Genomic DNA, 13012 nt, shown 5'->3' with positions numbered 1-13012 from the left:
TAACATCTTCGCCCGAGGACCACTCTTGTCCTTATCCACAAGCACCTTAAAACTTACGGAATTATGATCACAGTTCCCGAAATGCTCTCCTACTGAAACTTCGACCACCTGGCCGGGCTCATTCCCCAATACCAGGTCTAATATGGTGCCTTCCTGAGTTGGGCTATCTACATACTGTTTCAAGAAATCCTCCTGGACGCTCCTTACAAATTCTGCCCCATCCAAGCCCCTAGCAGTAATTGAGACCCAGTCAATATAGGGATAGTTAAAATCAACCACCACAACAACCCTGTTGTTTTTGCATCTTTCCAAAATCTGTCTGCATATCTGCTCCTCTATCTCCCACGGGCTGTTGGGAGGCCTATAATAAACCCCCAATATTGTGACTGCACCTTTCCTATTCCTGAGCTCTACCCATACTGCCTCGCTGCCTGAACCCTCCGAGGTGTCCTCCCTCAGTACAGCTGTGATATTTTCCTTAACCAGTAATGCAACTCCCCCACCCCTTTTACATCCTCCTCTATCCTGCCTGAAGCATCTAAATCTAAATACTCTGATATCTGTTTCAATTTAGTGATATAATTCGCAATCGTTTCACCTGGAGCTCTTCCCCTTGAAATAAACTTGAATCTCTGGAAGATACCTGGTTTAGGCTGGAAATGTGACTTCACCAATTCCAAGAGTTCACTGAATGATTTGGAGTTGGGTGTACTTGGGGCTGTGAGATTGTGAATTAGATTATGAGTTTGGGTTCCACACACACTCGGGAGGGTTGCCTGGCACTTGCCTCCTCCCCTATTTTGGAAGTAATACCCAAGGTGCCCTACGTATTGTGTCCAGTCCTCCATTGTCCCTTTAAATAGATCTATCCATCCAAAGAGGGCATCTTGGTCAGTACTCTTTTTCTTTTCTCAACTTCAATGTAACCTTGGATACTCAAAGTTTGAGGATCTCTTTTTACCTTCATCGCTAAATGTAAAGATGCTCGTTCACCAGTTTAGGGATAACACAACTCATTTGTTCACAGGTCAAAATTATACAGAAGCTTGCAGCCTTGTGGCTGCAATCAGCTCCTGAGATGACTCTGAGTACAGAAGCCCACTCTTAGCAGGGTGATTCCCTACCCTGCTCCCCAATTGATACCCCAGGTCATGTCACTCTTATTCTGCAGACTGATCCTTAAAGAGACAATCGCCACATTTGTGCATTATGCCATTGAGATAATACACATTTCCTCTGCTTCAACCACTCAGAAAAATTCTGCCAAATATATAATTCATGTCATTGTTGTTCCTTTGCAGCCACATAATTTAACTGAAGCTTTTAATTTCAGCTGGAAGCATTTAGCATAATCGTTCAAATTTTGGACTTATGGGTGCAAACTGAAAAAATATTCCATATTAACATACTTGGATCTTTTTTGCAAAATGAAGCTGAGAAGAGCACTATGCCAGAAAATTGTTAACTAAAAAATCCTATGAGATGTTTCTGTTTATTCTGAAAACCCAGCACATTGATGCAATTTGGTTGAATGCATGTAGGTTTTTATCTGCTGATTTTTTATACCCGAGCGATTGTAATCCATGAAGGGGAAAACATTGTCCCTTTAAAAGTTTGGTACCCTGTATTGTCAGGTTAGTACATTATCATTCCCCAGCCGCTGTGTATGTAAGATACTAAGTGGTGCACGTAATCTAAAATCGGTGGATACATGGTTACTGAGCAAGATGGTGGTCATATGGTATTGTGACTACAGTATGCAGTTCTATTCACCTAATTTTAGAAGGGATATTGTTGCCCATGAGAGGCAACCAGGAACCTAAGTTGAGGAGGTTAAGAAAATCAGGCTTATTCTCATTGTTAAAGGAAATCTGGAGGTGACCTTATGAAGCTTTGATAACTCAAATAGAATTGACGAAGTTGATCAAAACAAATAAGTTACAGTTGTAAAAGGGTAAAATAGCCATGAACAAACATTGAAATGGGAAGTAATGAGTAAAAAGAGCTAAGCTATAATACTTCTTTGCACAAGGTGTACTAGAGTTCCAGAACGAAGCTACCTGAGAAAGCTCTTGAAGCAATTAAATAAGTTCAGAAGGTAACCAGGCATGTTTCTGGAGAAGGGTGAGACTGTGAATGTTGTGTGAACTAGGTTGCTTTGAGATTTTGTCTCTTTTTCTGATTCTAAAAGTTCTTAAGCTCTTAAGTTACCACTTCCACTATCTGTCATCAGTCTTTTCTGTGAACACCGTGCTTGCATTCTCTCTCAAATTAATGCAAATATCTGCTCTGAATAGTTTATTTGGAGCTCTCAAAATCTCTTGCTTTAGATATAAAAATCAGAGTATTGTCGATGACCTCTGCTGTCTCTGTATTAATGCCCAAGGTGATCTTGCCCATCATCTGTACCCCACTCCCCCAACCCACCCTGAAAACCTCTGTCTGTACTTCTGCTAGCTTCCTTGTCAAGTGAAAGAAAAACATTTTAAAATGTGAAACTCCTCCTCTTCTATGCTTGGATATCAATGTGGGTCCTGCAACTGTTACTGCAAAGGCCAAGATGGCTCTTGCTTCTGGGTGTACCAGCTGCTAATTCCCTTATCAGTGTTTGGCAGGCAGGGCCATAGGAATTCCAACCTTGGGAAACGATACATTTGGTCCACCGTTTAACCTTAAGGCGGAGTCAAAGGTCACTCCCAGGCAAGATCGAGACTCAATGAATCAGAGTTCTGACCTAGTCTTTACCACCACGTGCCCACCACAGTTACACAATGCACATCTTTCTGTCTCAGATGGGCAGGGAGGAGGATTTAAATCCCATGTAAATAAACATAATGTGAAGGGTAGAATTATCTCTGTTTGAAGGTTTACAAGGATCACAGGTGAGTTTGGATGGAATATCTCACCTGAACAGTAATAAAATAATTAAGGGCCTCAGCAATCACACTAACTGAAGTTTGATCGAGAACTTTATGTGGATTCTGAAAGAGTTACGGTCAGGGAGTTCACAATGTTGATTGATTGCTCCACATTGGTTAGATGTTTCAAGATGTTTGATACAATAGGCCAAGCTGTATCAGTCAAATACAAGTATCATGGAGGCTATTTACAATACATGTTTGACATTTGTATCCCTGTAGGAGCAACGTCGATTTGGTTCCTGTGAATAGTTCACCCCCCACCACCCCCCACCACCCCACCACCCCCACTCCCCTGCCAATCCTTTCTACAAATCTTACACAGCATCTAGGATTGTCTGCTCCAGTGGTTGCCAGAGGTGTAGTGGGGTCGAACGATCCACCCACCCAAATCACCAATCACCAGCACACTTTATGCTGTCAGGCCTATTTAAACTTGTTTAGTGGGTTCAATGCTTGAGCTGAGGCACTTGCTGCTGTGAGGAAGAAGGTTGCTGCAGCTGGAGATCAGACAGCAACACCGCAAAAGGGAGACAATGAAAAAGCATTTGTGGGACTGATGAAGTGGTAAAATTCCCTGATCCGGATTTGTCTCTGATAAGCAGGAATCAATCAGCTGGCTTGCTCTGTGAATTATAGATGATTAAGTTTCAGCTTTGGTTCAGTGGTAATGCCCTGGCTATTGAGTTAAATCATTGTGGGTTCAAGACTTACTCTGGAGGCTTGAACACATAATCTGGGCTGGCATGTCCGTGCAGTACTGAGGGAGTGCTGTACTGTCAGAGGTACTGGGGGCGATTCTCAATGTGGCGGGCCGGGAGAATTGCGTGTGGGGCGATTCGCGGGATTCGTGCATGCGTTCCTGCCATGCATGCATCTCCGAGCGCCAGATATCCGGCGCAGTCAGGATCACGCTGGAAACCGGCAAGAACAGCAGGTAAGTGATTTAAATCTTATTTTAATGTTATTTAAATGTGATTAACAGGCCCGGGACTGAAGTCTCCAGGCCCGCTAGCATCTCCCACCCCGCCAGGTATATTTCACTCCAGCGGTGTTCAGATTAGCTCTCCACAATCAGGAAACTAGCAGTCTGACCTCCCTGGAGTGAAGGGGGCAATCGGGGTCCCCCAAGTCAGGCAGTGGGGGAGGGATGTCCCCTGAGCTTGGGAATCCAGACAGTGCCAACCTGTGCCCCCAGCACTGCCCAAGGGCCAAAGTGCCCATGCCCAGTGGGCACCTTGGCACTGCCCACCGGGTATGGAGCAGTGCCAAGGGGGTGGGGCCTGGGGAGGGGCCGGCTGGGGGCAGGGCCTACGGGGTGATTCATTCGGGTGGGGGGTTCCGCTCTGCATGGGGATCAGACGGGACTGGAGGGAGGCCAGTGATCGGGACAGTCTGGCGGGGGGTGGGGGAGTAGAGATCCGGCGGAGGGTCGGGGAGTAGTGGTCTGCCGGGGGGCTCTGCCTCACGTGACGGGAGGGGGTTTGCTGGGGGGGGGGGTTTGCCTCCCCTGGGGGTGGCAGGTATGGTGGGGGGATCTGCAGGGGAGGGGGGGCTGGAGATCGGGGCACTCCAGGAGGGTGGGGAGGGTCAGGGCCGGCACAAGAATGGTTGGGGGGCCGCAATCAGGCTGTGGGAGAGATGGGGGGGGGGGGGGTGGGGAGTACTGTGGGATTCCGGGCTGGCCAGCGATTGAGCTGGCCAGAAAAGTGCAGACTGACAGTTCGGGGCCACTGCGCGTGCGCAGAAACCCGGATCTGTCAGAGTCCGGTGTGATTAGGCCCTCCCCCAAAAAGCTTTTAATGATATTCACGACTGTGACCTCTGCATTGCACACAGTGGGGGAGATTCGAGTGTGAACTCCCACTGGAAAAATCATTCGGGACACACACCAGTTTCCCCATGAATTCAGCACTTAGAACTTTTTTGGGAGAATCGCACCCATTGTCTTTCTAGTCAGATTGAGGCTCCACTTAACCTCCTGAGGATGCAAAAAGTCCCATGCAACTATTTGAACAAGAACAGGGGAATTTTCCTGGTGTCCTGACTTAAGTTTATCCCACAACCTAAACCTAAAACTAGATGATCTGGTCACTTATTTCATAGAATCACAGAATGGTTGCAGAACAGAAGGCGGCCTTTCGGGCCAATGTTCTCCTCCTGGTTCTCTGTAAGAATACGTCAGCCAATCCCATTCTCCAGCCCTTTCCCTGTAACTCGGAAGATGCTATTTCTTCAGGTGCTTATCCAATTCCCTTTTGAAAGGCACGTTCAAATTCGCCGCACTTGCAAACAGCACATTCCAGACAGATCACTTGCTGCATAAAACAGATTTTCCTCCTGTTGCAGGTGATATTTTTGTCAGTCACTAAGAATCAGTGATGTCTGGTTCTCAACCCTTCTCCCTGCTCACTCCATCCAGATCCCTCTTGCTTTTAAACATATTGTTAAATTTCCTTTCAAATTTTTTTTCTCTGAATAACTCAGCTTCTCCAATCTACCCATGTTGCTGAAGTCCCTCATTTCTGGAAACATTCTTTTAAATCATTTCGACAACCTCTCTAAAACATTCACTTCCTTCTGAAAGTCAGATACCTAGAATTGGACACAATGCTCCAGTTGAGGCCCTGCCAGTGTTTTAGGGGCCTGAATGTTTTGCCCGTCGGACACGCGCTCAGTGAGTCCGCAAGCAGACATACAAGGCACGAGCGGCCCCAGAATGTAATTGTACACTGGCTGGGCAATTAACAGTGTGAAACACTTGCTGAGAGAGGCTCAGTTTGCCAGGGAGAGTGAGAAGAGGGTGGGCACCAAGGAAAGGGAGGGTGCAGGCTGACAATTCCAATGCGCTCCCCCTCAGAGCCACTGCAGAGTGGTCTTAGGGAGCTGCAGACCTGTAAAAATAAATTATGATGGAGAAACGCTGCAAAGGGTGCCTAGGCAGCAAATTCAAGCACAAACCTCAGTCCTCAGACACCTTTTTAAATTTTATTTCAGCCGGGACTGTTTGTGGGACCTTGCAGCATGCAAATTAGCTGCTGCATTGCCTACACTGCAACAGTAACTACACCTCAAAAATATTTCATTCACAAGTTCATTTCCTTGCATTTTGGTGCTGTTCTGCTTCTTAGCAATGCTGGACATTTGTCATGTATACTCATCCTCTCCACTCAATGTTGCAAAGTTAACAATCACATCTCACTGCATCACCACCACTTTCTACAATGCTCCCAATTTCACTTCGAGCGAACAATCCAACGCACACAAAACAGAATATGGATTCAACATTATGGATATAGTTTTAACAGCACCCCCCCACCCGCCCAACCCCACAACCACCCCAATATGGGCATGAAAGGTTTGGACAAATTATCAAAATCCTAAAAATTGAGATTGCTCCACCAAACCACTGTATTCTCAACCACGAGGAATATTACCTACAGTAACAATTCAGGCCCTGGACAAGGCTTGCACTGGATGGAGAGGGGTTCCACTTAAGATATAGGGCAAGATTTTCTGGCCTACCCTCAGTGTTTTTCTTGGTAGCGGGTGATGGTGCACCATTCACCGGCGGCGGGATCCTCTGGTCCCATCGCTGTTAATGGGAATTCCAATGGGAAACCCGCAGCAGGGGGGGTGCGCCGCCATTGGGACAAGAGAATCCTATGCTATGACAACGGATGAATGAACATCGCTCGACAATCACCAGGCAGGAGTGTTCTCTTCCTGTTGGGGAACACTTCAGCAGTCACGGACATTCGACCTCTGATCTTTGGGTAAGCGTTCTCCAAGGCGGCCTTCACGACACACGACAGCGCAGAGTCGCTGAGCAGAGACTGATAGCCAAGTTCCGCACACATGAGGACGGCCTCAACCGGGATCTTGGGTTCATGTCACACTATCTGTAACCCCCACGACTTGCCTGGGCTTGCAAAATCTCACTAACTGTCCTGGCTGGAGACAATACACATCTCTTTAACCTGTGCTTAACCCTCTCTCCACTCACATTGTCTGGACCTTTAAGACTTGATTACCTGTAAAGACTCGCATTCCAACCATTATTTTGTAAATTGAGTTTGTGTCGTTATATGCCCTGTTTGTGAACTGAAATCCCAATCATTTGACGAAGGTGCAGCGAGCGCTCTGATAGCTAGTGGCTTTTGCTACCAAATAAACCTGTTAGACTTTAACCTGGTGTTGTGAGACTTCTTACCAGAGAATCCGCCAGAGAATTCCGGCCATAAAATTACAGCCTGCTTATTTCAACAATGACAAGACCTAATTTTCAGATCCACATTGGGGAAATCCCATGTTATCAGCTGCCCAGCAATGAGCCAAGTGACCAGAGGAGGCCCATGTGAGATTTAAAACATTGCCTGTCGTTAAACGCATTCTGGGAAGGCAAACACCACCAAGACACATAAGGAATTCTTGAGCTTCTCCAGCCCTGCTATTCTCCCAATCCCCCTCCCCATGAATCTGGAAAATTTCCTCCATAATCTGACTGCCATCCTTATCAGGGATAAGAGATCGAACATCTTCAACCCTTTTTTTGACATTATGACCGGAATTTTACTGCCTCGCCTGCCCAAGGCTTGTATGATCCCACCCAAGGCCAATGGAGAATGCCATTCTGCAAGCCTCACCCGCCCCAATTCTGATGTAGGTGTGCCGGTAAAATTCCAGCATGTATCTCTAAAAGGCCGAGTATAGCAACAAAAATTCTCTGTTCAACCCTTGGGTCTTGCTACATTTACTGAGAAGTTGGGTAGTGAATGACAGACTTTGCCGCATTAGCTCTATTAATGGGAAACATTTAGGAGCTAAAACCATTAATTTATCCAGTTGAACTTGTAAATTTGTATAATCATGAACTTCTGCCTTTGAAAACGATCATGTTTCTTGCAGTTGCTCACATGGTATGTGAACTTCATGCTCTAGTGTTTGGTGCACCATTTGTTCTTTGTCAACTCTAACATGCTGTCCATATTTTTCATCTTAAGCTGCTTACATCCATTTTTGCCATGAAATTGTGATGCTAAAATATTACCTGACACCTTTTGTGTGATATTGAGATATCACACAAACTGTGACTGGAGATATTGAGTTATGATTGCTAACTTGTACTTTTGTCTTATTTGAGTAGGTCATTTGCATGCGGAGGTTCAATAAATCAGGGAAAATATTCATTTATTTACATTCAAAATGTCCTTCCTCATTCCATGAGTGCAGTTCAGTCTTCATGTGCAAAGTTTTGATCCTCCACCACCATTTATTTTGTCATTCTTAGCTGGAATATTTAGAGCTTATCATTTTATATTTGTGTCAGTTTGCTTTGTTGTATTAACCTGATGCCTTTGTCACTGCTGTTTAAAAAATGGATAGTAAAACAAGGCTTTGTGTTTGGTGAGGGCTGGGGAAGCTCAATTGATTATCGTGAGGTGCAAAACTCAGGAAGGATCTGTTCCTATAGCTTTTATCTTGTTCGGAAGATGGCTTACATTTCGTATATGTAGGTGGAATTACATTCAAAGAATTAAGAAGCTCATACTTAAGGTAATACAACATTATTCGCCTTCAGGTACAAATATCCCTTACACTTTGAATAGAGTTATCCTCTACTAATCTCAGATAACGTCAAGTTAGAATGGATGCCTATCCTTTTAAGAGATTAAAATTTCAAGTTCTTCACCTGAAAATCCCAGCCTTCTTTATATTTAGTTCTTCTCAACAAAAGTACAAGGTTTTCGGTGTTTTAAAAAAAAAATTACTGTCATGGTCTGCCTCACAACGCCAGGGACCTGGGTTCGATTCTCAGCTTGGGTTACTGTCTGTGTGGAGCTTGCATGTTCTTCCTGTATCTGCATGGGTTTCCTCCGGGTGCTTTGGTTTCCTCCCACAGTCTGAAGACGTGACAGTCAGGTGCATTGGCCATGCTAAAATCTCCCTCAATATAGTGGAGTGTGGTGACTAGGGGATCTTCACAGTAACTTCTTGCAGTGTAATGTAAGCCTACTTGCGACACTAATAAATAAACTTTACTTTAATCTGTTCAACAGCAAAAATACTCTATTTCCTGATACCCTTAACACGTTGTATTTAGGTTTGTTAAGATTAAGTGATTATCTGCATGGAAATAACTCTTGTTGCATCACTAGGCAAATTACCTACAATCTAAAAGAATGTATTTGTGAAGCAAACCACAAAAATAAATATGAAAAATCTACAAATTAGATGCTGTCCCTCATTGCTGATTGCCAATGTCTAATATTGTGGGCAGAATCTGTTAGGAAGGGATTTGCCTGGTGCAAAGAAATATGATGAACAGTGTTTGTGGGATATTTCAGTATTTTTTCCTAACCCAGAAGTTGGCGTATAACTTTGCAAACTCATTATGCAAGTGGATGTTTAAGGGGTATTCAAAATTTTGAACATCCCAACAGTGAGGAAAAATTGAGTTGTACTTATGTGCAGAACACTTTAATGGAAAACAGGGATTATTGTGGGAAGTAATTTCCTTCTATACACTTTTGGTAAATACACAAAATACCAGCTAAATTAAGATTATAAACTTGAAACTGGTGCTTTATTTTTTTCTATAACCAAAGTATGGGGCAGATCGATAACCAATGTTCCCAATTTCAACCTATGGTACTTGAATTCTCAAATGTTCAGTGTTTGTCGCAAGTAACTTATCAGGTGTAGCATAAGATGATTATCAAAACTTGGAACAAGTTTGCATTACTGCGAGACTCAAATGGTTTAAAGGTAGCAAAGTCAGTGTGTTTCGGATTCTGTAATTAAAGGTGAGTAATTGTGTATCTTGATTTACATTTTATCCAGAGTAAATGGTTAATCCCAAAGCAGCATCACTATTGGAGAGATGACTTGTCTGTTTAAGCACCCAAAGCAGAGATAAAGTTAGCTCTTACAAACTTCACAATCATTTTTTTCAGGCCAAATCCAACTATAATGTTTGGTTATAGTCGGAAAATTACTCATTTGGTTGTTTTTCTTAAGAAATATGCTTAAGCTAGTTACATTTTCTTGAGAATGGTTTGGTCTAGACAGATGCTTCTGGGTATGAGGTAGAATATAAACCATTCTTTGTTTTATGATGAAGGTTTACTTCCATAGGACTTAGCTAAGTGGATGTTCTGACGTTTTAAACTTTGTCTGCATAGTAACAGAGAGTTGTCCTCATATCCACATGATTTCAAACTGCGTTCCATTTCAGACTTATGTGGAGAAGGGAAGATGGAATGATGATTTCATGCGTCACATGGAATTCAGACAGAACTTTGGGGCCGAATTTTTGGATGTGGTCTGGGCACTGCTCTGTCCTCATGCCAGATGAGGTAGGGATATTTAGTGACTATGCCATAAGGCTCACTTACCCTTGCAGCAGATACTAAATCCATTAGAATGGCAGTTCTCCATGAAAGGAACTACATGCCACATGAAGCCTGTTAAGAGTTTGAAGTTTAAGTACTTTCCCTGTTCTCAAAAGTGGTACCTGTCAGGGGAACTTTCTCCTCTACTATCTGGAATCTTTTCCTTCCTCTGTCCTAACAGTGAAGGTACCCAAGGGCTAACAAATATACTTACCATGGCCCACTCACTGAAATTAATTTGCAACATGCTATTAAATTCCTTTTGAAATGACTGCACTGAAGCAGGATTTTCAGAATTATAGCCATTGAAAATTTGATTTATAAACGAAGAATAAAACAAAGCATGCCAAGTTATAAAGATAATAGATGTACCAAACATAGGAAGTGAATGTGCAAACTCTGTGAGTCACTACTGGGAAGATATTTTCCAGACTAAATGTTAAGCCGGGGAAATGTGTACCTTCCCTACTCTCGTGGATTGATGTAAAAGCTCATGTGACACTCTTTGAAGATAAGCTGGGGATTCTCTTGGTGTCCTGAGCAATATTTATCCCTCAACATCACTAAAACAGATTGTCTAGTCGTTTCTTCATTGCTGTTTGTGGGAGTTTGCTTTGTAGAAACTGACTAACTCATTTCCCTGCACAGCAATAGTGATTACATTTTAAAAGTATTTCATGAGCTGTAAAGCAATTTGCAGCATCCTGAGGTTGAGATGGGCATCGGATAAATAGAAGTTATTTCCTTTCAGATTTAGTTAAAAAATATCAGTAATTAAACAAAGTTTCACATTGTAAATTCCTCCCTATTACAGCACAAGCTTCCAGGCATAGTTCATGATCTCTCCAGATTATCAGCTTTGAAAGAATGTTGGTGCTGTTTCAAAACTCTCTTAAGTTATTTTTTGGGAGGTGAGCATTGCTGGCAAGGTCAGCATTTGTTGCCTATCCGCAGTTGACCTTGGGAAGGTCACCATCTTTTGTGAGTAAGTTGGATACAACTCAATGCCTTGCTGGGCTAATTCAGAGAGTCAATTGCATAACTGTGGGTCTACAGTCACATGTAGATAGCAGGTCTCCTCCTCTGAAGGACATGGGTGAATCGAATTGGTTTCTTACCATAATCTGCTGGTTTCGTGATTATTATTAATGAGACTAGAGCATTTCATTGCAGATAATTAATTGCATTTAAATTTTCCTATGGTGGGATTTGTACTTATAGGCTAGATTTTTACAGAGACAAATTGAACAGCAACCTCACCTCCCACACTGATGTAAGATACGGCATGATCACATCAGATCAGCAATCCAATGTCATCCTGCCAGTCCCTAGTAATACGGGTTCTGAAATCGGTAACCTGCTTACCTTCTCGCCTGTTAAAAACCTAATAGACTTTTACTTTTTGTGGCCCATTCCATTTTATGGACGGCGCATGGGATAAAAATTGGGAGTGAAATGATGGAAATGATACAGGCAGCACACAAACTTGTTGTTGCCTGTTCATCTTATTAGGTGTGATATGCAGCCCAATGCAAAATGCACTTCTCCGTGGCTGCGCACTCAGCAGGGCAACCTAATTCATGTGAGGCAAACACCCAATTAATGCTAGCCTGCACGTCTTAAAGATAGACTGCAGCTCTTAAATTCTGACTGTGGTTGCTACTGAAAATGGCTGGGGAAGAGAACTGGGTGATACTGCTAGGGTGGTATTGCCAGGGCACTGTCATGTAGAGCCAGGGCACTGTCCAGCCACATACCTGACTGGACTCAGACTCCCCTCGGCATCCTGGAGGTGAGTGTTGAGAGAGTACTCAACCCCATGCTCTCCCTTGGTATCGTAGCATCCAGTTCTTCAAGACTTGCACTAATTGTCACCTGTGTCCCTTCCCACTTGGTTGGGGGCGGGGGGTGGGAGCATTCCAGGAGGCTGCTGAATCTGGCTTCCAGCCTGATAATTGTTTTCTAATGCATTTAAATTAGTAGTCCTCAGGTTCTCGCCTACTCTGGGCCAGACGCAGTGGGCCAAGAAACTCACAACGTGTTTGATACCCAGTGAGATTGCTGTTTTGCCCCCTCATAGCTGATCCAATGGACCATCACAAATCTCGGCTAGGGCTGGCGGCCCCTGAGAATCACCCCCTAAGTTACAAAAATGTCATGGAACAAAAGGCCAGGAAAGTGAGAATGGTAGCAATAAAGAAACAAAGCATTGATCCAGAGTAGGTGGCAATAGCAGAATAAAAGACAGTGCTGTCTGAAAGCAAATCGTCAGAATAAGATATAGACCGACACTAGGAGAGAAAAATACAAAATGGAGTACAAAATTCATGCACTGAAGTTGATGAACTCAATGTTCAGTCCAAAAAACTGTAACCTGCCTGATCAGAAGCTATAGTGCTGTTCCTCCAGCTTTCTTTGGGCTTCACTGGAACATTGCAACAGGCCAAGGACAGACGTGAGCATGAGAGCAAGGTGGTGAATTGAAATGACAAGCGACCGAGAAATCGGCGTTATGCTTGCAGAATGAGCAAAGGTGTTCCGCAAAGCAATCATAGAATCCTACAGTATAAAAGGAGACCATTCAGTCTATCGAGTCTGCACTGACTCGCTGACTCTCTTACCCAGGTCCATCCCACACCCTATCCCCATAACTCCCCGCATTTGCCCCGCTAATCCCTACACATCTTGGGACACTAAGAG

At 43.8% G+C, this 13012-nt stretch overlaps 1 protein-coding gene across 2 annotated transcripts in view; it reads left to right on the top strand.

Moving 5' to 3' along the window:
* The window catches only part of xkr6a (XK, Kell blood group complex subunit-related family, member 6a), a 464827-nt gene that overhangs the window by 428423 nt on the left and 23392 nt on the right, over positions 1 to 13012 (top strand). The window contains exon 3 of one of the 2 annotated variants that reach the window (XM_078212946.1): positions 8656 to 8661. The exons of the other annotated variant lie outside the window; for it this stretch is intronic. Coding sequence (XP_078069072.1) covers positions 8656 to 8661 — 6 coding nt within the window. The remainder of the gene's footprint in view (positions 1 to 8655; positions 8662 to 13012) is intronic. 2 annotated transcript variants of the gene reach the window in all.

This window comes from Mustelus asterias, chromosome 5 (assembly GCF_964213995.1).
Source record: "Mustelus asterias chromosome 5, sMusAst1.hap1.1, whole genome shotgun sequence".
Classification (NCBI taxonomy): domain Eukaryota; kingdom Metazoa; phylum Chordata; class Chondrichthyes; order Carcharhiniformes; family Triakidae; genus Mustelus; species Mustelus asterias.
Note: the sequence above shows the minus strand (reverse complement) of the source record. Positions and strands in the feature narration are given on the sequence as shown.